Source organism: Panonychus citri, unplaced genomic scaffold (assembly GCF_014898815.1).
Source record: "Panonychus citri isolate SS breed McGregor unplaced genomic scaffold, ASM1489881v1 Contig00134, whole genome shotgun sequence".
NCBI lineage: Eukaryota > Metazoa > Arthropoda > Arachnida > Trombidiformes > Tetranychidae > Panonychus > Panonychus citri.
In genome coordinates this window covers 2,067,884-2,095,155 of record NW_026515539.1, presented here as the reverse complement: position 1 = coordinate 2,095,155, position 27,272 = coordinate 2,067,884, and the positions used below count along the sequence as shown (strand labels likewise).

The following is a 27,272-nucleotide window of genomic DNA, read 5'->3' as shown; positions in this document are numbered from 1 at the left end:
CATTATCGATTATGATTAAGCCTCATTATTTTTGTAGATCTTTATGATTAGATAATTACGATTGTAATTTAAATCAATCAAAAACAGATTGAAGAGCAAAATCAATTCTGTGACAAGATTATGCTCCAAGTGATTTCTAAGATCTAGTCATGTACTAGAGAGAGAGGTTATGGACGCAGGTTGATTTTCGAGACGTGAAAAGTTTGAGAGATTCTGGACCTCGAACTTTTCGAAAAAACTTGGTACTGTTTAAAAAATGTATCGGCTCGAACTCTTAATTTCTCAATCTTCAGATTCTGCTTGTCAATTATTCATCAAATTATATCAACAATTTAAATTGTTTATGTTACGTTTTTCCACTCTCTGGTCAATGAACTGATTCATTTGCTGGTGATTACAAACTGAACTTAATCATTTCCCCTCTGGTTAACATCAACATAATTACTAATCAATCAACAATTAATTTGATTGTTCATTTTAATTATGATTGCTGCTTGTTTACTTTAATTTTTTATCTTCTCATACTGTCCAATGTAAGAGTCTAATCCAAAACAATACAAACGAAAAAAAAACAAAACTTAAAAACCTACACAAATTTTGAGTGAGAAAAAAACGTTGGAAAAAGTTAATCATTGATCTTGATCATCATACCAGCAATTAATTGTTATTTCATACCAAATAATTAGATTTTAATTATTATCTGACAAAGGCCTTCAAGGTTTCACATCCTAATCACAATTAACTTATATTCATAACTAAGAAAACTTAACCAACCCAATCAAAAGTGAGTTGAAACGTTCAATAAACACCAAGACCACTGTTGTTAATGTTAACCGGAAACACTATTAAGTTAATTGTAATAATTATGTTGATCATTTGAATATAAATATCATACCTAACCTAAACTGTTACCTTGAAAGAAACTAAACTGAATTAATCTAACTTTAGTCTAATTAGTATTCGTACTTACAAGTTTTTTTCATTGAGCTTTTCTGATATGATCTTAATTGTTACGTTGGGTTTTACTTGTTTCTTGATTAGTGAATGATTTCTGTACCATAACAATTATCATCAAGGTTAATTATGATTAATAAATCAAATAAAGTTACATTTTTTTACTTCTGACGCTAATTCAAGATTTAATAAACGACAAAAACGCAAGTATTGTTAGTAAACAATCAATTGATTGGGATTGTAATCACCTGAAAAAACAAGGTTACCCTTTAATTGATGAAAAAGTAACGAGTAAATAAAATTAATGTGAATATTTCTAACACCTTTGCACCATCATCTTGATGGGAAATTAATTTCAATCATGACGATTTACTGATTGTTTTTTCTCATCAATTTGATTGATCTGTTGATTGTTGTTTTATGTTGAGTATGATGAAAATGATCATATATCCACGATGCTAATTCATTTGTTAACAAATGAAACTTATTTCTTAAACCCCCTGCTCTCCCTCATCTTCATCATTTCTCTCTCACACTGATTTGTCTATTCATCTTTCCTGATGAATGATTTTCTTGTAATATTATCATCAAGAAAGATACATTTCCCATCTCCATGATACTAGTTACCCACCAGATTCACTTTCTTCCTCCTCCTTGTCATCATCATGGTAGAGAGATTCTCATGTTATATTGTTTACTAAAATGCATTACCATGTTTCCATGAACAAAACTATCATCCTTATCATCTTAATTGCTACAGTTTACTTTACCTTCCTAATGGTTAAACTATTAAAACACATTAAGATTGTTACACTTAAACGTTTCCTCTTATTTTGAACTTGGATATTTTTGTCACACTAATAGAAAACATCAACTATTATCATTATTCAAGTTCGATAAGTATCATGATGATGATGATTCTGAGTGTCTTATACTTGAAAAAATTTGATTACATTTCACTTTGTAAATTGTATCATTCTCGGGGTTGTGGGTATGAAAATTTTCAAGATAAAAACATTATGATACTAATGTGAAGGTCTTAGCGAATCTTGTTGTCTTTATAATTACTCTTATGCTCTTGTATTATCTTCTCATCTTGTTTCCGTTTCCTTCCGCCACATTACTATGGATGAACGATGCTGTTCGCGTGTTGTCCTTAGACCTCTGGTTATTGTTTAGCTTCAAGATGGGAAAAAAACTTTTTGTCAAATCACACGAGGCGTAGGGATGAGGATGGAGATGAAGATGAAGATAAGTTCTTTGTAAAAAAGAAATGTTGTGATTTGGGATCACAGTTATTCTGTTGAGTTGATCTTTCACTTCTGCTTCCGTTAGTTTTAGTTTAAATAGTGAAAATATCATTTCCCGTGAAGCCTCATCTTCATTTTATCATCATCAACATCATCACTATGACCATCATAGTGAAGGATAGTGGGAGGGTTGAAAGATGATGAGGTTAAGACGGAAATTGACCTTTGCAAAACTTGAAACCAGACGCAAAATATACAAACAATTGCAAAAGAAACGGTTTCAAACATTATATTTAATTAATCTTTTAAATTGTTGTGTTTATAATTGTTTCACTACAGTTAATTAATTAACTGTTTCTATTGCAAACAACTGAAAAACTATTTACTGTATTTTCTTACGTTTCCATTGATTAAGCTTGTTGATGTTGATTTTGATCATTATTGCAAAAAATTACGGTAACAATTAGATTAACTCAGGTTTACAATTGATTCTGATCTGTATTATCATTTATAAGCTTGTTAATTGTTTAAATTTGTTACAATTTATTAAATTCACACGATAACTTATCATGAAAGTTATGGGAACTAAAAAATAATAACAATAATCAACTAATTGTTTTAATAACCTCTCATACTATTGAACATGGTGAGTTATGATGATTAGTTGATTATTTATATTACTGATACAAGCAATTTTAATCATTGGTTAATTAGTTTGTTTATAATTTGATTTACTAAATATAAAACAATTTAACTTATCCCTTAAATTGTTACTGATAAAAGTTTCAATCCATCCGGGAGATTGAGTTGAAATTTTCACACAACTCAATTTATCTCAATGATTAACATAATCATAATCATCGTGATGTTGATTATCATAATCAACATGATGTAACAATACAATTAACTCACCTAACTAACTTGTACACTTATCTCAATTGTAGTTACCATAATCCAAACATCATGAAACCAACCTTGTTAATCCAACTGATAACTTCCGGAAACTGAATTAACTTTGAAATATTAATTGTTGGACTCATAATTTTATGTTCAAAAATAGTTACTAGATCAGAAAATGGTTCGCTTGTCCTTGATGATTGTTTTACCAAATTCAATTGATCAGCTTGAAAATTTAATCACAATTAATATTCTTAGGATATTCAAATGAGTTGGAAATTCAGTAGATAATTGGTCTCAGTTAATCATGATTAATGGTGAAAGTTTGTCGTTGATTGTTGACTCTATTTAGGATTAACTTAAAGTTTAACTTAATACCCATGATTAACTAGAGTGTATTACCATCGCTATTGCAATTAATTTATATAAAACCGGAAAAATTTCTAAATTGCTGTTGATTAAATTCAGACAAGTGTAAATTTCAAGTGTAACTTTGCATTTAATTGCTGAAGCTCAGAGCTTAATCACTATTGATGCTAATGTTGATTGCGATTCTGGTGAAAGTGGGAAACCTGAGTTGAGATAAATTACTTTTGGTCTGCCCGGTTTTTTTCTGGTAAACCCAAAACCGGTTCATCTTACTGATAATCTATAATTACCAAAAGTACCGATGCTGGTCAAGTTGAGGTCAAAAGTGTGTGCGTGTGTAAGGCCAATAGACCGAAGTAAATTGGAGATTAAATTTCAATTTAATGTTTTCTTGATCACTTTTCATGAATAAATAAATCAACGATACTCATCATCAATCTTAATCCTGGATCACCTTGACAATGAATGTAAATGATATCAGATTAATTAGATTTGAGTGACATTAAGATCATCATGAAGTTAATTCAAACTCTTGAGAAACCAAAAGGGTTAAACTTAAGCATTGAAATATTCAACGAACTTGACCAATAAACGATAACAACAATCAATTGATACCAAATAACCACATTCAAATTAAGAGATTATCTCGACTCCTTCATTATCTAAAATTAATTATCTCTGATATCTGATTAATTATCTATCATGTTTATTTATTTTCTAGCTTCTTGGTGTGGGTATCCTTGGATTTTCAGTCTTTCTCTATGCAGAAAGTCACAATTACGTCAATTTCGAGGACACTCAGGGTCTTTTTGATACTCCCTTTTTCTTGGTGATGATTCTTGGGGCGATTATGACGCTTGTTGGATTCCTGGGCTGTTGTGGAGCGATCAGAGAAAGTACCTGTCTCCTTGGAACTGTAAGTTAATTGTTGATCATCATAACAATTATTATTTAGCCAGAAAAGTGCAGATATTTGAGTTGAAAAGTGTTTTTGTTATTGAGGTCAACAATTTATTTACCTGTTAACCGGTTATGTATGGATTCTGTTTCCATTAAGCTTAATTTTTAAGTTTAATGTTAGAGTTTAAATTTTGATCAACAATTTGTTAAGTGAACAAAGTAAAAAGTTAATCAAATTGTTGCAAAAACTTTACAATTCAACGATAATTAATGAGTTTCGAGAGCATAAAATTTTTCCCTATTTAAGTTTTTTTCTAATCTGTAATGGGAAAAAGCAACAATTTAGTATTTCTTTTAGAACAATTAATTTAATTTCCCACTTTTGATTAACAAATGATTTCATTTAAATCAACAGTTGTTGCACTAATGATAATCAATATTGAATTTTATGATTAACGATTGATTTTGAAGTTTTTTTTTTCTTAAAATTTCGTCGGGAAAACCCACCACAATCAGTTAATTGTTGATTATCTTGACAATCAATCCAGTGTCAATGTTGATATTTATATTTATATTTTCTGACGACTTGAACAAAATTCAATGGTCAATTATCAACAACAATTAAACAATATCCTGTCAGTTAATTGTCAAAGACTTAATCAAATCAAAGGGAAAAATTTTTACAATATTGAGATAGAATTGATAATTTTAATTGTTCTAAATGATTAAATAGTCAACAAATTGCCCAATTTTCAATGTCTAATCAATTATCCATGTTGATGGTTGTTTGTACTGTCTGGAGCTCATCTTCATCAATCATAATCAACCTTAATCATTGTAATTTGTCCTTTAACAATTTAAATTATTCGTCAACTAATTAACTTCAATTGATGATTTTTCTTCTCAATTTCAGTACATTCTACTTTGTATCACAATGGCTGTTGCCTGTGGAGCGGCTGTTTGGTGGTCTAACGAATATAAGACCGACGTTGTCGATAAAGTTCAAACGAGTTTACAAAAGTTAATTCGAGAAAATTATAGAGGTGATCTTTCAAGACCCGCAACGGAGGCCATTATTGACCGAGTACAAAGAGATATGCAATGTTGTGGAGCCAAGAATCTAACCGATTGGTCCGTTTCTCGTTACAACCAAGGAAATAGAACCAAACTTGAAGTTGGCCTGGGCAATGATCGATCAGCTATTAATTTCTCAGTTCCCGCTTCCTGTTGTAAAATCGGTGCACCTGATTGTGAAACAGTTCGAAGAGGTATCACTCTGTCCAATTTGGATCAGAAAAAGTTCAGCATCAACAGTGATGGTTGTCTACGTAAATTGGATGATTTTGTCATCCAAAAGTGGACACTACTCATTCTCATCGGTATGGTTTTGATTGGATGTCAAGTATTGGCTTTACTATTTACCTGTTGCTTTTGTTGCTTCCTAAGTGGTCAAAAAAATAACGTCTTCTGAAACTATTGACCAATCTCCTTGTATATAATCACTAAAGTTAATAGTATATGTAAGAAAATGATACAAAATCTGAGATGTTCAACTTGTTGCTTTTTTGGCAATAATATCAAGCGAAGATAAAAGGAGGAAAAAAGAAAAAGAAACTTCCACAATTCTATGGAATCAACAACATTGATTTTCGTTGTTGTTTTTTAAGATTCTTCCTAATTATTATATTAAAGTCAAGATCGGCTATGGACATAAACCCAACGCTCTAACCACAAACAAACAACAAGTTAACGATAAACAACAACAACAACAACACATTTAAAGCACTAACCCTACAAGACTAATGCTTGACATGAAAAAAAAACAACTTTGTCCTCAAAACAAGTTTGTTGTTGCAACTTTTTTATATTATATTTTCACATGATCATCATTATTATAACTATTGTTATTATACTCTCACTATTATTATGTTTATTTGAAATATCATATAAAAAATTGCTTACCATCTTAGTTTCATTCAAAGTTGAATTTTTAATCTGAAAACGTTTGCACGTTGTGGATGAAAAGTATATACGATGAAGGATGATTATCATCATAGAGAAATGAAAGAATGGGAAGATGAGAAAGAAACCTCTTGACTGTCCTCGTTTATCGAGGTTGTAGGTTAGAGACCCGGTGAAGCATTAGTCGATGATGACCCAATGAGAAAGAGAGAGCAGTACCCGTCAGCTGAAATGACTCCTGCGAGGGATTCAGCTTCCCTAGGTGGTAACATCTTGAACAGTTATAAATCTCTTTTTCAATCACCTCTTTTTTTGTTCATCATCTTCATCCTCATCCTCATCCTCATCTTCTTTTGCTTCTGGTTCTTGTCTTTCTTTTTGTCTATTTCTTAACTTGAAATTATCTTCTTCCTCTAGTTTCTGATTGTTTATAATAAACTTTTTGTTTATTTGTATTTGAGTCTAATCATCATAATCATTACCAATTAAATCAATTGATTGATGTTAATCATAATTAATATATTAACACATTTTCCCCAATCAATGAAAATGATTAGCATTTATTTATCTTATTTTTATCTACCTGACAAATGAAATGCAGTTTTAATTGTTGAAAACTTAATTAATTCTTAAAAATTGTAAAATCATTAAAAACAATTATTAGGTAAACAACTAAATAATGGCCAAAATTTTTTCGAGCTTACGTTTGGCTTGATTGTTAGAAAACTTTAGATTTTTGATTAATAAATTTAGTATAATTAGAGAGGTTAGATAATAAGCTTTAACATGATACATAAATGATCATTTTATGATGATTAGTTTAATCATTGATTTTCCATAAAGAGCCGATTTTCATGAAGTTCTTGATTTAGAATCAATTTTCATGTAAAAATCTCCATAGACAATGTCTCTTCAATGATAAATGATTTTTTGATTAAATTTAAATAAAATTTGAACTTGATCGTTTTAATTGTTCAAATTTATCCAATAGTAGCTCAAAAATCCAAAGAATATTTTGTTTTAATTTTAATCTTCGAAAGTTCAATATTCATCGAAAAAATGACCTCCGAATAAAAAAGATCGAAAAACAAAAATTCTATCACTTTAGATATAATTTAATTGTAATTAAACTAATCATCATAAAATGATCATTTATATATCATGTTAAAGCTTATTATCTAACCTCTCTAATTATACTAAATTTATTAATCAAAAATCTAAAGTTTTCTAACAATCAAGCCAAACGTAAGCTCGAAAAAATTTTGGCCATTACTTAGTTGTTTACCTAATAGATTTGTGTTCTGCATTGAAATTACTTTGAGTTTATACTAAGCTTTAACAGCGACCTCTGGGGAGGCTTCGATGAACTACTATGGTTCTCTTTCTTTAAATCTACTAGTAGCTCCATCTCGCGACACCAAAAAAAATGTTACGTTTTTCCTTCCTGTGATCTTGGTTTTTACTCTTTGATGTGAATGTTTGACAATCGTAGTAAAGATGAACAAAGAAACAAATTTGAAATTTCCCAAAGATATCAGCCATATTAGCAAAACTAATATTCAAACATCGCTTTAAATATAATTAAAAGGTTATTACAATTGAACAGAACAAATTGTTGGTATCACCGGGGAAATACATTGATCTTTGACAGTTTATCAAACAATATGTTTCATATGTAATTTAGAGGAGAAAGATAGTTGAGAGAGTGTATACTTTTTAAAAAGTATTTAATCAGCTTTTTTATCACCAACGGTTCCCAGTTTTTTGGTTAACTTGGCATGTTCATCAGCCAAACGATCATATTCTCGGCTGATGTTCTCTGCTTGTTTCTTTAGGGCTTCGGCTTTTGCAACTTCATTCTTGGCTTTGATCAATTCTTCTTTGATTCCAGCTAATTCAGATCGTAGACGTTTTAATTCATTTGGAGAAGCTGTTGATGGTTCGGGTTCGGGTTCGGTTTTATCACCACCGACTTTACTTTTCTCTTTTTTCTTTCCGTCATCAGTTGTCTTCAAAAGAGCTTCAGCTGCTCTTGATGCTCCTTTTGCCTGAGCGGTGACAGCTTCCAATTGATTCTTAAGTTGTGCTGCTTGGGATAAAAGTGAGGCAATACGACGGATAACAAGACAGAGAAAAGGGCAAAACCAGCAATGTAAAAGTTACGTTGAGCTCGGAACAATTTCATTGAATGAGCCAATTCTGAATTAAGGTGACCAGATTGTTCATCATGTTCTCGGCCCAGTGAATATCTTCTCATCTCCCGAATAGAATCCAAAAAGAGTAGAACCAAAATTAATAGAAACCCAGTGAAATAAAGATTACTCTGACGTTCTATTGACTGTAGGAACCTTGATTTGAAAAAACTCTGCCATTTTCTAGGTGAAATGATGGGCAATAACAGGATAATGACAACAACAATCTCAATATACAAAAAGGTTGCAACAAGGGTCCATTGAAGACTCATGATGATGAATTAAGAAAATCAATTTAAACACAACCAGTGAAATCAATTACAAAGAAAAGATGAGTATTCAAAGTCAAACAGAACACAATAATAACGATAAGTATCAAAATAAAAGGAAATAATTACTGTATCAAATTAAATTCCAAAGGAAAAATTAACAATTGAGAACAAGAAAAAAACAAATCATCTTAAAATGATTCATGATGAAACGAATAGAAAATTAGCTCCATCTCTTGGTGAGAATTGAAAATACTTAAGAAACGAGGAAAAAAAATTCAAATCAATTAGAATTTAATTCTAATCATTTGAATAGTGAAAACAATTATCATTGAAAGATAAATGGAAACCTAAATCAATTCTCAACAAAACGATTAAGGAAATAGATTGACAACAACAAACTCTCACTTGATTGTGACGATTCAATCACCAAAGTAACAAGAGATATTGACGATTTAGCTTTTTGTTTTTTTCTCAATTAAGCTTAACCAAAATGATAATTAACTTAATTTTGTTTGTATTAAGAAGTAAAAAGGAGAAAAATATTAGAAGAGGAATCAAATTAATGGTGATTTCTAAGGGTATTTGATGCAAAAACAAAAGAATAAGAAAAAAAAGCTGATCACAATCAAGAAGCAATTAAAGTAGTTTAAAAACTTTACAATCTTGAAATTAAAGTAAATCAAATTAACTGAAATTATTTGAAACATCAACTTGAGACATAGATAAGAAAGAGATATTCCTTTGCTTGGATTAAATGGTGAAACAATTAAACCAATGAGAGTTAATTGTTGACAAAAGAAATCAAATTGTATCAAAGTTACACTAAAGTCTAAACAATTATCCGCCTTAACTTGAGTTTTTTTATTCTCGTTACAATTATGATGACATCTTTTAATTAGTATAAAACCACTAGTTTGATCATCTCAGTATTCTGATGATCCAGTTTCAATCAACATCGTTAATTAATTGTTCGTCAACCAAATCACCAATCATCTTTCCCTCTCTTGCAATATAAAAAAAAGAAATCAAATAAATGGTCAACTCATTTTTTTTTCTTCTCATAAACATCATCTCTGTTTTACTTTCTCTTTGTTGCCTCCAGTTAATTATTTCCTTTTCCTAACAATCAACAATTTGATTGTCTCTCTTTTCCTCTCTGTGCCCTCTATTACCACCTTGATTCTTTTATAAATATTTGATTTGTTTTCGTTTGTAGATTAATTTACATTCTGGAGAATCCAAACCAACAACAACCGACGAGTTTAACCACAACAACCACCGGGTTTTTCGGCTTTGTGCTTATCATCCTTTTCTTATTTTCTCTTCGTCTTCATCACCGACATCATCCATTTTTGTTTAGCTTTATTATCCTTCTTCACCTTTCCTATTACCTGTACAATCCACCACCAACTCGATACAATCCCTCACAAAATTCATCTTCAAACATTTCTGTTAATCACCATCATCATCATGCATTCAACTGATCTCTTAAGAGCTGAGGTTATCTCTTTGTTTGAAGATAATCCATCAAAGAAGCTTCCATTTGTTACTTTTCAGTATTTTTTTGAGAAAAATTTCCACCGATCGTTAACTCGAGCCGATTTACGCCGTTTACGTGACACCATTGAACTGGTACCCGATTCCTATGGTAGCAGTAGCACAAGTAACAACAATGCCAGTGGAGTTAATGTAAACACAACCAATGGCGGTAATTCAATTAATTGTGCCAATTTAGGTGGTAAATATATAACCCTTAGTGGTAAATATAAAGCTACTTTAAGTTTACCTTCAACAATCAATAGGAGAGAGAAAATTTTACCCTTTTGTTCAATTCATCAACCTGAGATGATTAAGGGTCCGAATGGTAAATCACCGCCATTGTCTTCATTATCCTCCTCATCATCTGCTAATCACAGTCATCATGGTTCAAAGGCAACAGTAATCACATTAAATGGCTACTCAATGATCAATGGTTTCGGCGATGGTTGGACCGATGAAGAGCCAATACTTTGTTTACCTTTAGTCAATATTTCGTTGAAAAAATTGGGCCCCCGAATGCACGCTCTCCTTGATTCACATTCAGGTTGCTTACCATTAGCGAGTCTATTAACCTGTTATTTTCACCAATTCAAAGAAACATTTAATACCAGTGACGGTTCTCTGGTACCTTTGGAGCATTTGATTACCTGTTTACCCGGTATCGAAATAGCCATAGATCAAGAAGTCTCCTTCAAACGGGTCACTTGGGCTTCAAGTAAATCGACAATCGCCTCTTCCTCTGCTTCCTCTTCCTCTTCCACATCCTATTCCACTAATCAACCCCAACAATCAATTCTATCTGGTTCATCTTCAAACTATTCGGACGTATCATCATACAATTCAATGATGTCAAGTGGAAACATTAGCAATCATCATAACGATTCTAATGCTTACAACAATCAAAGTAACAAGGGAACAACGTTGTCATCATCAACAGGAACCTCCTCCTCATCATCATCAACCGTTAATGATACAATTGCTCGTCAAATGGCACAATTTAGTCGAGAAGTTCGTGATCTATTGAAAAGTCAACCTCGTTGTTTAATACCTTTCTCTAAATTTGTTCCTGCTTATCATAACCACTTTGGTAGACAATGTTGTGTATATCAGTATGGGTACACAAAATTAATTGAACTTTTGGAAGCGATTCCTCATGTGGTTCAGATTTTGGGTGAAGGTTCAAAGAAGATGTTGACACTTACACATCGGGAACAAACTAAAAGATTTGCCTCCGATTTAATAAGAGTTTTGAAAGCTCAACCAGCGAAACGATTAACTCTCGGTGAACTTGCGACAAAATATGAAAAAGTTTTGGAGAAAACTTTTTCCATTGAAAATTATGGTGTTTGCGAGGTTACTGATATTCTCGTTGATGTTTGGGAAGGAACTGTGGTAATAATCAAGCCTGAAGATAATAACGATCCAAATGAGATTGTCCTAGAAATACCCAGAAAGGAGAGGACACAAGAAGAAATCGATCGAACTAAATATTTAATTCGAGATATCGTTGAACTGTTCCAATCAACTCCAACTCTTTCAATGCCTTTCTCTAAATTCATACCCACTTACCATCACTACTTTAATAGACAATGTCGTGTAGCTGATTATGGTTTTACCAAATTAATTGAACTCTTTGAATCTCTTTCGCCTGAAGTTGTTGAATTGGAGGATAATATGACTGGCGATGAGAAGATAATCAAGTTGAGCCACGAATATCGAGTTAAAACAATTGAAGGTCGTCTGGTTTCCCTGATCAAAAGTGTTTCTAATTGTATTACTCCTGATTGTTTACATGATCTCTTTAAACATGAATACGGTCACCCGATTCATTTTCGAGCTTATGGTGTTGAGAATATGATTCAATTGATTAGAAATTTGAATGATACACTTAAACTTGTTCGATCGGATGAAGATCGTTATTACGTCTCTTTAGTTGATCGACGTTGGAATCGTGCCTTTGCCCACCGAATTGTTATTTTACTTATGGAAAAATTAACTGGATCAATGAGCTTCAATGAGTTATCTCAGGGGTACAATCAACGATTTGGACAACATTTAGATTGTTCTACTTTAACCAACCAGTCCGATTTAAATGAATTCATCGATATCGACAAGGAGATGCAACGTGTTAGTTTAAACGATTACCATTTATTTGCTCGTGATTGTGTTCTAGCAATTCAATCATCGCACGCTGGTCAAGTTACTCTGAATGAATTGGCAGAGATACTGAGGATCAACTCATCTTATCCTGATGCCTCTAAATTTGGTTTCAAATCATTTAGAGCTTTAATTCATTCGTTATCTGATTATATTACGATAACCAAAAGATCGGACGGTATTCGTGTTTCCTTTTTGTTAACGTTGAATCGTCATTTCTGGGATAGAAAGTTAATCCTTTCTCGAAGTGAATCACCTACAAATCTACTAAAACGTCCGCAATCAGCTGCTTCAGCTTCATCTTCCTGTTCCGTTTCCTCAGCATCTTCCTCGTTATCTCATTGTCTCGATGTTCAAGTTGACACTCCACCCTTATCTTCATCACCGATTTCAAGTATAACTTTATCACCTCAATCATCAACAGACAGTCGAATGACCCAATCATCTTCAAGTTCAATAGCTGATTGTAGTGAAATAATCGATATCCTCAGTGAATCAGTTCCTTCTCACCTCCCGATGCCAACAATTTTACCGATTAAACGTGCACCCGATTTAATCTCATTCGATTCTCCAACCTCAGATACCAGTGAATCAATGGAAACCTTTGTTGTCCCTTCGGACAATCAACAATCTCCAGATCACCATTACCACTCCACCAGCTCTCTTAGCAACACTGCCACCCCGCTATCAACGGGCAATTGTCCACAACCACCAATTGATTGGTTAAAATCATTCGATAATCAAGAAGATGGTAAAAGCAAAAGTGATTCTTCTCGTAAAGTTAAACCTCGTCGGATTGCTGCTAATTTTACTTCCAATAATCAAGCAACAGTTTGCTGATTAATCTCGCCAATTAACAATCAGAACACTTAATCTACTTTCTCTTTCTATTTACCTCTCATGTCTTTCATTTGTCCCTTGATCTTTACTGTTTTCTCACCTCTCGATCATATCAATTTACCTAATTGTTCAAATGTCTGTTTGAAATATTGAAACAAATCAATGCTCGATTCCAATGAAAATGTTTATAAACAATATTTACCAAATCAATAAACTTCCAAGGGTATTTGTTATTTAAATAATTTTGTAATCAGAATATTTTATTTGTCATTCTTAAAAATAATTCGTTAATTATTGTATATGATATATAATGTATGAAACATAAATTGGTTAATCAATTTCAACTTGAATTACCAATTATTAAGCTTGATCTTTTTCCCATAAAACCAAGATGATCAGTCTAATTGGTTTAATGTGTATTTCAATATATATTGATAAGCGTTAAATTTGTTCGCAATCATCCAATTAAACATTAAATGTTATTATTTTAACAAACAGTTAAATTGAATCATAAAACTGATTAAATCAATTTTAATGATTGATGTGATTTGTGCGACAATTATTTATTAACCAATTTTAATTGTCGTCATTTTCATCATCACAAAATATCTTCATCAGATTCTTGGCCTGAATAATAATCAATATCTGAATCGTAGTTTGTAGATGAATAATTTTCGCAATCAACTCCACAATCTTGCAAGATTTGATAGATTGCTCTTAATTTACCACTGTTTGGATTAACTTCTAATAATCCTCTGAGAAAATGCATTGCCGTTAACCCTCCATAGGTTCGTACATGCGGTGAACATTTACAATTGTAGATTAAAAATTGAATTAAATCTAATTTCTGTTGCAATATTGCATAATGTAGTACGGTTTTACCACTTTTACCCTCCTAGAGATAGAAAAAAAAGGGAAAAATAAAAAGGTAAAAGTTAATTAATATTTCATGTGATAGCATAATCGTCATGATGAAATAATTACCTGAGCATTGATATCAGCTCCATGATTAACAAGATACTCAATGAGACTTTTGTCGGCAGTTTTGACTGCTAGATGTAAACTGGTTTCGCCTGAATAGAGAAAAATAAAGAGAAAAGAGTTGGAACGTTAGAACGCTGGTGATCAAAATGCTTAAAATTTGTTGACCTTCCTGACCTCTTACATAAGAATCTATTTTATGTGTTCTGATTTCAACGAAAATAACACAACAAAAACAAAGGGAGTAATAAGCGAATCTAAAAAGCAAAGCAACAAGTTAGTTGTTTGAAAGAGAGAGAGAGAGAAGAAAGAAATCTTTAAGAAAGCGGGAGGGAGAAGATAAAGTGGCAAGCAGGAAGGTGGAGTTGGAGGGAGTTTGTTTCAGTTTTGTGAGTCTCTCTCTCTCTCTCTTCTTTTCTCCCTCCTTCTCTTTTTCACTCAACTTCACCTTATTCTCTCTCAGGGTTTTTACGCTGATACTTAGCTTCGGGGAAATCCAAAAATACATCACTTGCTTTGCTTAGAAATAGTACTTTCGAAATGCTCTTTCTTTCGCTAACTTAACCTCTCTTTCTTTTTCTCTCTTTCATCCTCTTTAACCAACCACCCCCGCTCAAAATTCACGCATCTTAAGTTCATTTCCCAATCTTCCTATTGTTGGTTTTACCTGTCAAATTAAAAAAGACTGCACTTTATCTCTAAAATAATCCCTATTTTACATCAATCATTAAAGTAAATCAGATATCGTCATTTGATATTGCAACCGAGAATTACCTTCATAATTTTTTAAATTTAACGGAGATGCTATTGAAGATTGTGATAACGATGTAGATGTGGATGTAGATGATGAAGATGATGAGGAAGTTGACGTTGTAGATGAACAGGAAGACGAATTGATATCACTGGTAATCCTTGGTTTGGCAGATAATAATGATTTAAGAGCCATAATGTCTCCATTCTGGCAAGCTATGTGGACTGGTGAGTTACCATTACGATCACGAATAAATAGAGAAGCACCTGAGGTGACTAATTGGTTAATTATTCCATATTGTTTTGTAATTGTAGCCAAATGGAGAGGTGTCTTTAAAATCAACATAAAAAAAAGAGAGAAAGAGGAAGAAAAACAAAAGATAAATTGTTAATAATCATCTTCATGTGTGGAGATGGAAACAGATTGATAGTGATATGAGAGAGATTATTACCTGAAATTCATCATTGGCGATATCTAAGTATTCCGATGAAGGAGCTTCTTTGATTAAATATGAAACTAAGTTAGTCACACCCTGGATAACTGCAAGATGTAATATGGTATCTCCTTCAGCATCTTGTTTAAAGGGATTGTCTACATCAAGGGTAGAGGGTAAACTGGGTAAGTCAATACATAGACCACTGTCAACACAAACACCGGAATCAGTCCAAGTGGGTTTTTCTTGAAAGTCTTTAGACAATTTATCATCAGTATCACCCATAATTTTTAATTAGTGTATATTTGTAACGGTGAATGAGGTAACCAGATGATAACTCGTATCCAAACAAGAAACAAAAATGATTAATCCAAAACAGTGATTTAAATCCAATGGACAATAAAAAAGAGACACAAATCAGATCACAAATTAGCCAGCAGAAAGAATATAGAGAAAAATAATGCAAACAAAATCAGGTGATGGAGCAAAAAAATAGACGATCTCAAGTAGCAAATGAATAAATGAATTTCCAAATAATCTCCACAATGTTGTTTCAATAGAATGAGAATTAATAAGATTAACAACAAATGAAGGGAAAATTGTAAATAATAGATGAACGAGAGAAAGAGAGAGAATGAGAAGAAAAAAAACAACAACCAGTTGAAAAGCTAAAAAAAGAGAATTGGTTTTTCTTTGAGGCTTTTAGATGGAGATTAAAGATATAGAAACTTGTAGCAGATGGAAACTAAAGATACACAGTTAACTAAATTAAATTAATAAACACCGATGAAAACATGATCATTAATTAGAATAGGAAAAAATTGAAGGAAACAAAAGTGATCAGACCTTAATGAAGCAGTTAAATAATCTGTAACCAAATAAGCAACATTATATTTTTTCAATTCTCAAATGGGATAAACCCAACGAATCACATGACTCTCTTTCTTTTCTTCTCTGTCTTCAACCTTGTCGCTTCCATTTTTTTATTTCTCTTTCTTTTACTTGATTCGGTTTCTTTTTCTCTTTCTTTTTATTCTCCTTTACTTTTAATTAAACGATCATCATCATCATCATCATGCTCATGATAATGAGAGTTAATTACAAGTGAACATGTTTGTGTTATGATAATCAAAGTCTCTCTCATTCATTCATTGACAATGATATTAATTGGAAGCCCTTTTAGCTTTTGGAATAACCTCAAAAGTGATGGAATATTTTCGCCTTGATGTTGCACCTTTTTCTCTTTCTTACCTGTCTTTTTTTCTTCTTTTTTGCCTCATTTTCTCTCTCCACCATCACCAACACTATCATCTTCTTGTGCTTTATCCACACTCATTTAATCGTAAACAGAAAATATCTTTACCTTCATCTTCTTTTCTTTTTCTCTCTTCTCCTTTTGACAACATTCTCAATCTCATCTTCTTCTCATAACTAACCCGTTGTGCTTTTATTTTTTCTCTCTCTCTCTCTTGTCTTTCATTTTCTTCTTCCTTATTACTATTCGTTTTTCTCTACTACTTACCTATTTCATTTCATTTCATTTCAGTTCCATCATTCATCATCTAATCTCCATTATGTTTATGCATCTTATTATCTTCTTCCTGCTTCTTCTTTTTCTTCGGGCTTCTCAATCTTTTTCCTTCTTTTCTCTCTTTCGATAATTAACTCATTACCGTTTTCCTTTTCTTTCTTAACTTTACTACGTATACATTAACTGTTAACATTTCAACGACTATTGACATTAAACCCCCTGTGAGAATAGGAAGAAAAATTCCATATTACTGAGTAACCCTGAAACTGTTACAATAACATTTTTCTAAATCACTCAATCGTCAATTGTTGTTTCATTTGTTTCTCACTATCAAGTGACTTTTTAGAGGTTGAAAAATGGAAATCATTTTTTATACCTTCTAATTTGTAGGATCACAAATCAATCAACAGACTAATTAACTTGTTAATTAGTATCATCACCATCTATTCATCTTATTTCCAAGGCAAAATTGTAACTATTATCTAATAATTTTGGTGATAGTTCACAATTAACCTTGAACCAGAAGTTTAAAAGGCCTCAAGAGGCTCTTTCTGGTTTAGCCCAATGTTCAGATTCGGCACGTACACACTCAGGTCGAAGGTTTTAAATTAATTAAATTTGAGAAAAAAAACTCAATGATTAATTAACGTTCTCATCTCCATTATTAACCTTTTCAACAAATTGAATTTCCCAACAATTTAATCGATATCCTTGCAAACCAAAGTCTCTTGAAGTTTTTTAATTTGCTAATTCTTTTCAACGAAAGGGTTACCTTGATATCGTATTTTGGTGGCAGTGGAGGTGGAACATGTGATTGATTGATTGTCTTTGATTTCTAATTAAAACCTTTGGAATTGTTATTGATCATAATTGTTTCCAGATAGAAAAGAATTACGAACAAAAGGAACATGGAAACAACGAGTGAATATTGCATAATATTTGAAGAAGAATAAGAAAAAAATAGCAAAGAATATGTCAAGATTCCAAAGAGATAATAAAGTTTTTTATCTTCTCAGGTAAATTTATCTTCTTCTCTTCAATAACAAATAACCGTGATGATAACCGTTCATCTATTTGATTGATTTGGTATTTTAAGAGAGAGAGAGAGAGAGAGAGAGAGAGAAAAAACAAATATGATCACTCGGTATCTCTATGAAGATCATCATCTTAATCCATGTTGATCCTTTTCCATTCTGATAAATTTGGTCTACCTGTTAATCTGATGTGTTCATCTTACCATTGACCCTGATCTCCTCTCTCCCCTTGTACTGACATTACATGAACAAGATTAATTCCGGATTGGGATGGATTAAACCAACACAATCTAAACGTCAACTTTACAGGTTAAAAACATTTTTGAAGATGATTAGGACTAAGTAATTGGCCGAGATAATCTTGACCATCTTTCCAGGTCACTTTGTTTAGGTTTTGTTTTGTTCACTTCTCTTGTTGACAGAAAACATCGTTATATTGACCTGAGGTCTTCCCTATCATCTGTTTACCCTCAGGGTACCTCAGGTAATCTATTAATCAACATGAACCCGGGAGTCCCAGTGTAATTTTAAACCTCATGTCTAATAACTGAATCAACTGCATTAATCCGGTTGATTAAACTGTCAATTGCAACAGTAAAAACAATCTCATGTGATAAACAATCAAAAATTGACAAGGTTGACGTGATATTTGTCACCTGTGCAATTTACTAATCACTGGTTTAAATCATTCAATCAATGATATAACCGATTGTGGATAAAACAATTGAAACAATTAACAGTTAACTATTGAAGAGTGAACATCAAACCTGTCTTTGTTACATGCTCTCTTCTCACTTCTCATCATTTCCTTTTCCTATTTAATCAAATGGAAAAAATGATCAACAATTAAACAATTAACTGATTTCTCTTCTCATTTTCTCATCATTTGTATGTTGTGATTTCTTTTTCTCTCTTCTATTATACAGTTTAATCACATCACCAATTGTTCCCTCTACTATTATTAACAACAAAAGTGAATCTAAGTGAAAGAAAAAGTGTGTCACCTTCAAGGAAGAATGGAAACAACATCATCAAAGAAAACAAAATCAAAAGAACAAGAGGTAATTAAATAATATTAACTAAAAATATAATTACTCAAATGAGGAAATAAATATATTTTTTACCAGAAACCAAAACCGGATGAAAAATGGTTAATTTTCTGGACAATGATTAAAGGAATTAAAAATGTTCCTGATTACTTTAAAAATTTAAAGGAAACACAAAGAAAACATTTGATAGATGACCTCACAATATTAATTAATAATATTGAAATAAGAAAAAGCCTATCAATAGGAGAAACGAGATTGAAAACATTAACCAGAATCGCTAAAGAAATACAAGAAATTAACAATGAAATGGAATGGGAAAGCCCAAATCATGAAGGTCAAGCAATGACAAGTGAACAAAACATCAACAATATCGAGACAACAATAAATAATATACAAGAAGAAAGCAGCCCAGAAAACAATATATACCAAATAAATGATTTATCACAAGAAGAAATAATATCAACTAATGATAATATTATTTTTGATCAATCAATAATAGACCAGATAATACAAGAAGACCCAACAATTATAAATACAGAAGAAAATCAAATAATAATAAGAAAAGAAGACAACAAGAGGAAAAATGAACATCAACATAACCAAGTGAAAAAAACTAAAACAGTGAATACAAATTGGATAAAATGGTCAAATCAACCAACAAATCCAACCGCCTTCATAAACCTAAATGGATCAACAAGTGAAAAACTATTAGAAGAAATTGAATCACTAAGGAAAAATAATACAATCCAATTTGAGCTATTCAAGGGAATCTTCAAACAAAATAATAGCGTCAAAATGATCTGTTTCAACCTTGAACAACTCAAACATAACACACAACAAATAAAGGACAACATCCCAATGGTAACAATCAACATTAAAAAACCCAAACAACCAAAAGTAAAAATATTCAATTTCCCAATAACAATCAACAACAAAGAATACATAATAGATGAATTAATTAAATACAACAAATTCATCAATCGAGATAATATTAATATTATTAACATCAATAATTACAACAACAAAACTGATATCACAATACAAATTTCACCAGGAATAAGATCAGATATACAAGAAAACAACGGATACATTAACCTCGCAACCAAATCACTAAAGGTAATAGACTACTTTGACTTAATTCTCTGTCATCGTTGCCTAAAAATAAATCAACACAAAACCGGAGAGTGTAACAATCAACACGTTTGCAAAAATTGCGCCGGTTTCCATAAAACATGTAAAAATAATAATACTAAATGTGGAACCTGTGATAAAGAAAACCACAAACCATTCACATATAAATGTGAAGAATACAAAAAATGGATACAAATTGAAACAAACAAAACCAACTATAACTATGAATATCTAATGATTTAAACAAAAACAATTAATAATAATAATATTTATTGAATTGATCTCTCGAATTGATTTATCTCTCCGATCAAATAACAAAATGGTGATACAAAATCTTCTATCATAATTTGAACAAATTGAAATTCTTTCCCTTATTCCAAGATACAAATGGAACTTTCTTTTCTCTAATACATAAAAATTCACTCTCAAAAAACCCAATTAACAATAATAAAAATCTTTTCTCTTTTACAAATTTCACTCATCATCTCCACTCGGTAAAAATTCAAAATCATTTAAAACTTCCACCCTCAATATTGATAGTTAAGAAAAAACAATAATAATAATAGATAAAGAAGATAGTAATCACCTAAGAAACTAATCCTCAGCAGGATAGCGTTGAGAGTCACGAGGATATGAACCCAAAATTTTGACACAAAGATCCATCCTTGGATTAATATACTCATCACGTTTATCAACCAAGATTAAATCACCAGAACGTTTGAAGACATCCAGAAAATCTTTCAAAGTAGGAAATTTACTCAAAACAAAATGATGAAAACCAATAATATCAATAGAATTGGGATCATATCCACCAGATTGAGCGATCCTCGAGAAAACATCAATAGTAGAAACGTCCAAAGGGAAAGTCAAATCAGCAACTCCTCTACCAGTAGATCGAACTCTAATATTAATAATATTATCTTCCACGAAAAGGCCATTACCAACACCATTAGAAGAAACAACATTAAATTGTAAATTTCCAGCAGTACGACGAACAAGAGATCGATTAGCCAAATTAGTAGAAACCAAATTACTATTATTAATAGTAGCAGGTAAATGAACAGATGGAACACGATTCAAACACTGAACTCGATGAGCCAAAAATTGAAAAATATTAAAATTGATATCACAAGTAGCACAATGAACAACTACTTTTGAATAAACAATAGAATCAATAAGACCAGGTTCAGTAAAATACGGTGGTCGAAAATCAATTGAACAATTTTCCGATGGACAATCGATGAAACCATGAGGCTTCTCAACAGGAGCACTTCGAGGATCTTTTTTATTTCTTCTTATTATTTTTGTTGATAATTGGCTTTGATTAATGAAAACAGGATTCTTAATCATGGTAGAAATACAATTGGAACAAAAAAGCCTTTGACAAAATGGCTGCGAATTACCACCATTATGACTTAAAGGATTGACAGCCAAACCGCCACAAATACCACAAGCCAAAAGATCCAAAAATTCAACACCAGAACACTGAGATAAAGGAATAATGAAAGCCATTGCCTTTACCACAAAAGAAATGAATCTATTAGCAACAAAAATAAACAAAAAATCAACAAATATTAATAATAATAATAATAAAGAAAGAAACGAAGATAAGAGAAAATGAAAACAAAAAAGAACAAAAAAAGAAATTCTAAAGAGAACAAAAAAGAAATTCTAAAGAGAACAAAAAAGAAGAAAGTAACAAAACCAGACAATAGAGGGAACCACTTTCAACCAAAAAAATCAAATAAATAAATGAACTGAATCAACAATTAGAATCAACAATCAAATTAAAATGTTCGAATGGTTAAAAAATGATATTAATATTAATTTTAATTCAACAAAAAATTATTGTGAATTAAACCAAATTATCAACCATCTTCAAAACAACTCATCTGAAAGTGAATTACAACAACTAAATGTGAACAAAAACAATTGGATACAAATAATTAATCAAATCACAAACCACTGGAACCAAAATAAACAATCAATCAACGAAGAATTACCTGGATTCAAGAAAATAATCAACATCATCTCCAATATTAATTTTATTGAAAGTGAAATAAGTGAAAATAGTGATAACAAAGAAAAATTAATAATAATAGCCTACAAAAAGAAATCATCATATGAATTAATCATCAATACAATTCCAATTTTCTACATAGAGAAAACAACGGGTGATCAGAGTAACCGAAGACAAATTCATCTTAATATTAATACACCAAACAACATCATCAACAATCTAACTAAACTAATAGACCCTGACATTGAGATAATAATACCAGAGTGGAAAATCTATACAGCAAAAATCAACGAAGAAAATCAAATTAAAAAACTCAAAGAAGATATAAATAATCTAAACAAAAAAGACATCATCTTCCAGGTTAAAAAAATTACCAACAACAAATATCTAATAATAATAATATCAAATGATATAGAACTTTACACACAATTACAACAAAGAAAATGGAAAATCAAGATCAACAACGAAACAACAATCAACCTAATAGTGAGACCGAGTTACAAGAAATGTCCCCAATGTCACCATATTCATACAGGATACCATCAAAACTGCTCTGCCTTATCACCTTTAATGTGAATAAATCAAAAAGACTAACAAAAGATTACATCAATCTAATTAAATACAAAAAATCAACAATAATATGCATTACAGAACCAAACTCAGCATGGATATGCAACAACACTAATAATAATATTATTATTAATAATCGAGTGATAATCTGTGCATCAAATGACATTCAATTGACCCCAACAAACAACAAATTAAAAGACATGATTGTTACCTATGTAACAATGAAAGAGAAAAAACTTGAAATCAATGTCAAAATAATAGCAGTTTACATGGAATATGAAAATACAACAAAAAGGACTGGAAACTGGATACACCTGAAACAAATAATAAACAATGAAGAACCAACAATAATAATGGGCGACTTTAACTTTAACCATAAAACATGGACACCAAAAGAAAAACAACAAAACAACCAAACAATCGACGAGACAATTAATAATTTTACATCAATAATAGAACCATCAATAGAGAATCCAACCTTCGAAAGAACAAGAAATAATTCAACTCAGCAGTCATGGATTGACGCAATAATCATCAACAATAAGGTGAAAAAAATTAATGGAAAAATTATTAAAAGAAAAACAAATGATCATCACCTAATCCTTGGTTATGTCTCAATTCAAGCAACAATTATTCAGAAAAAAAGAATACTAACAATATCATCATGGAAATTAAAAAATAAATTGAACAAAGATGCGAATCCTGATGAAATAAGAAAAAGATGTAAAGAAATACTAAAATTTCCAAATAATAATGGAAGATGGAAAACAATAACATGGACACCAAAAATTAATAATAACCAAGATAATCTAAAATCAGCAATTGGAAACTCAAAGAAAATCTGGTCAATCATCAAAGATAAATTCATACAGAAAAAACAACTAATGCTACAAAATGCAAAACATGAAAAATTACTACCATTCATTAATAATATTAATGAACAACTAAAAGACTTTCAAACAAAAAAACCGATTCACCATGATCCCGAAACAAACAAGAAATCATCAGGATTACAACACGAAGAAGAAAAAACAATAACAAAATACATCAAAAAATTAAAAACAAGTAGCTTAGATGGTGATGATTTTAACTCATCAACTTTTAAAAAATTCTTCATCTCTAACAAGAATGAAATAATAATATTAATCAATCTAATCTTTCAACACGAATGGATACCCAGTTGCATCAGAATATTAGGAGTTGGTATTATTCCAAAACCTGATGGAGAAACAGTAAGAATCGTCAAATCACCAAATTATCTATTTAAAGTGATCGATAAAATTCTATCTGAACGAATACAAATATTATTACCATTACTATTGGAAAGTGGAACTCAATATGCGTATCAACCTCAAAAATCAAGAAAAGACTTCTTTCTGGATACAATGGGACAAATAATAGCAAATAAAGAAAAAACAATAATCAGCCTGGATCTATCCAAAGCATTTGATACAGTGGACACAAAAACAGCAATAGAAAAAATAAAAAAGATCGACAAATCAACTGGAAAAATTGCTGAATCCTTTTGTGAACATTGGTGGCTAAGAATAAATTGGAACAAGAAAATTCATTATAAAAAAGAAAGCTCATCAGTACCACAAGGAACTGCATCAGGTAAAACACAAAATACTATCAACTACAACTATTAATATTAATTATATCAACAGGACCAATAATATTCATTATCGCATTAGAAGAAATACTAATCAACATGAAAAACAAAAAAGTAAATATAAAAGCTTATGCAGATGACATTTGTATGATAACAGAAAAAAGAGAAATAAAAACAATAATAAAATTAATAGAAAGCGAATTAATCAAGATAAACCTAAAACTAAATCAACAGAAAACTAAAATATATCATAAGGATAAACACATGAAATTAGTTGGAATAACAGTCAATTTACCTTATAACATGAGATACCTAAATCAGGAAATGAAAACGATAATGAAAGAAATCAATAACATGTTCATCAAATCAAAGTCACTAATTAAATACATGCCATTTCAAATAAAAAGACTAATAATTAACAATCTAATACTACCAAAATTATACCGGATTGGATTCGGTTGGTGTTTTAATAATGATCTATTAAAAATTATTAATAAAATTCAACAAAAAATTCATAAAACTTTCATGAACCTGATCGGAGTAACTGGAGGAGGAAGATGGAGAATCAAACACTATACAACACAAAATCAATAATCGAAATATTATTAAAAGACCTATTCGAATGGATACTTGAAAACAACAACGAACAATTAATTGGAAAATTCAACTTAACAAAACAAAACTAATACCCAAACTAACTATCAACAAACAAATGAAATCAAAAAAAGACTAATAAATAACTGTAACTGCAATAATAATATTAATTTTCAGATCAAAGGAAAATCAATAATCATCAGAATCAACGAAATTATCTTCCAACATAAATTTGATAACTTTACTCAAGCACAACTACAAATAACAAAAATAATAATATCACTACAATTACAAAACATCAACACATAACAATTCCTCAAATACCCATAACAGGAAAATCAAAATCATCTAAAGATATACTTGGAATTCTCTGGCTATTCAACAAACAAAATTGGACATTCTGTCAAAAGAAATGGAATAAAGAAAATATTATTATTATTAATCAACCAAAAATAATAACATCAACTTGGACAACCAGAATAGAACTAAATCAAATCATCAACGAAAAAATAGAGAAAACGATCAAAGAAACCAAACTACAACTAAAATCAATCAACTCAATTCTATTCCCGATAACAAAAGGAACTCTACAACGAGGAACCAAACTAATAAAAACTAAACTCAATAACATTAGAAATCAACAAATACTCAAAAATCCCATGCTGCAACGAAAAAGACAATTACATATATCATATCTTAACAAACAAAGATCACGCAAATGAAATACTTGGTTACGAAATACAATGGAACTGGGACTTATCGGACTCAACAATTATTAACAAAACAGAAAAAATCAAATTATTAATAATAATATTTGAAAACATAAAAAGAAACTACATGAATCTAAAAAATAATAATATTAACACCTTAGGAATATAAAAGATAACGAGAGATAATCACCTACGATTATCTAGAGATCCAAGATCTCTGCTTCTGTAATTCCTTATGATCAGAAACAATAAATAACTCTCATCACTGTTTGTCCTTTAGTTAAATTACAACAATTTAAAAGAAAAGTTTTTGCAAAATTTGTCAGTTTTTCAATCTTCATCAATCCTACTAATTAATCGTTGAGAACAATCAATTATCTTGAATTTTATGTAATACTAATAATAATTTTCGTGTTAACTTTTCCAATACCAATTGCAAAAGTTAATCACGATTACTATCATCATGATAATATTACAATTGAAACAATTTCATTGGATCGGAGAAAAACTTTACCAAATAGTTAACGAAAGAGGCTTGAGAAGAGGTAACAATTGACTACTTAACAATTTAGTTAATCATTAATTGAAATTTAGATTGGCCTGAGGACCGTTTGATGACCTTGAAAATAGAAATAATTTTTCACTGATGATGATCCTCAGAATTGAAGCTTGACTCAAATCGTCGGCTCATCGTCATCAACATAATCATTTACTATTTATCATCATCCAGCATCAGCAAAGGAGAAAAGTTCTTATCAAATTGATGATGATTATAATCAACTGAATAATCAGCAAGCAAATTAAATGAAGGAATCAAAGGAAAGTAAAAACACCAAAGAGTCACATTGAATTATTATTACACCAAGAACGTCATCCCTTAGGTTCAACTATTTCAAGGTTAACTCCTGGGTTAATCAGGGAATTGCCAGTTTAATGAATGATCATCATTTACCCAACACTAAACGATCAGAGTTTCGAATAAAAATTTCCCTTCAAATGTACTGATTTTTCATTGGAATAATAATAATACATGTAATAAGTGCTCTTCATCTCCATTCAATTCATTGTTTTCTATGTAATAATTTTCCCGATTCAGTGAAAACTACCATGTAACATGAACAGTCTCATATCATTTTCGTTTTTACATCTGAAATTTATCAGATTATATGATTACAATTATTGTTCAGTTTCTATTGTTTATCCAATAAGTGTTTGGGTGTATGAATATCATGGTGAATTTTACATGAAAATTCATTCGAGGACAGAAAAAGAAAGAGTTACTAAGAGGAATTCCCAATCTCTGCAAGGAAATTGAGACGAGAAAAAGTTCCCTGAAAACTATTAAATAATAAATGAGATAAATTTAATAATAAACTTTTCAATCGAATTAATCATTTTCCACTTTTCTCGTTTTGTAATAAACTTTGATTCTCATCTAATTCTGGTTAATTATCTTGACGAATTGTGATTAAATCATTTGAATATCATATAAGAATAAAGAAATGAACACGAAAACAATTGAAA

The 27,272-nt window shown here is 30.7% G+C and overlaps 4 protein-coding genes across 4 annotated transcripts; 2 read left to right on the top strand and 2 right to left on the bottom strand.

Annotated features, from left to right (window-relative positions):
• The first annotated feature begins 3,931 nt into the window (after positions 1–3,931).
• Positions 3,932–6,151, top strand: LOC128391186 (tetraspanin-3-like). Its single transcript, XM_053351034.1, has 4 exons — positions 3,932–3,937; positions 4,192–4,386; positions 5,284–5,749; positions 6,063–6,151. The coding sequence occupies exons 1-4, from the start codon at positions 3,932–3,934 to the stop codon at positions 6,149–6,151; spliced, it is 756 nt and encodes a 251-aa protein (XP_053207009.1).
• Positions 6,152–7,850: 1,699 nt separating this feature from the next.
• Positions 7,851–8,992, bottom strand: LOC128391608 (B-cell receptor-associated protein 31-like). The gene is given in 2 exon segments (XM_053351524.1): positions 7,851–8,466; positions 8,469–8,992. Coding segments are annotated over 2 exon segments (735 nt in total). The 5' UTR covers positions 8,797–8,992; the 3' UTR covers positions 7,851–8,059.
• Positions 8,993–9,641: 649 nt separating this feature from the next.
• Positions 9,642–13,574, top strand: LOC128391606 (meiosis regulator and mRNA stability factor 1-like). The gene has a single exon (XM_053351522.1). The coding sequence runs from the start codon at positions 10,267–10,269 to the stop codon at positions 13,330–13,332; it is 3,066 nt and encodes a 1,021-aa protein (XP_053207497.1). The 5' UTR covers positions 9,642–10,266; the 3' UTR covers positions 13,333–13,574.
• Positions 13,559–16,369, bottom strand: LOC128391607 (NF-kappa-B inhibitor cactus-like). Its single transcript, XM_053351523.1, has 4 exons — positions 15,516–16,369; positions 15,088–15,394; positions 14,317–14,405; positions 13,559–14,227 (listed from the first exon to the last, which is right to left on the bottom strand). The coding sequence occupies exons 1-4, from the start codon at positions 15,780–15,782 to the stop codon at positions 13,931–13,933; spliced, it is 960 nt and encodes a 319-aa protein (XP_053207498.1). The 5' UTR covers positions 15,783–16,369; the 3' UTR covers positions 13,559–13,930.
• Positions 16,370–27,272: the final 10,903 nt, after the last annotated feature.

What these genes read in the sequence shown, in the direction of transcription:
- LOC128391606 (XM_053351522.1), top strand. Translation starts at nt 10,267, where the DNA reads ATGCATTCAACTGATCTCTTAAGAGCTGAGGTTATCTCTTTGTTTGAA.
- LOC128391607 (XM_053351523.1), bottom strand. Translation starts at nt 15,782, where the DNA reads ATGGGTGATACTGATGATAAATTGTCTAAAGACTTTCAAGAAAAACCC. An exon ending in TCGCCAATGATGAATTTCAG is followed by an intron (nt 15,395 to 15,515) that starts GTAATAATCTCT and finishes TTGATTTTAAAG; the next exon opens with ACACCTCTCCATTTGGCTAC. An exon ending in AAATTTAAAAAATTATGAAG is followed by an intron (nt 14,406 to 15,087) that starts GTAATTCTCGGT and finishes TTCTCTATTCAG; the next exon opens with GCGAAACCAGTTTACATCTA.
- LOC128391186 (XM_053351034.1), top strand. An exon ending in GTACCTGTCTCCTTGGAACT is followed by an intron (nt 4,387 to 5,283) that starts GTAAGTTAATTG and finishes TCTCAATTTCAG; the next exon opens with TACATTCTACTTTGTATCAC. An exon ending in GACACTACTCATTCTCATCG is followed by an intron (nt 5,750 to 6,062) that starts GTATGGTTTTGA and finishes ATTATATTAAAG; the next exon opens with TCAAGATCGGCTATGGACAT.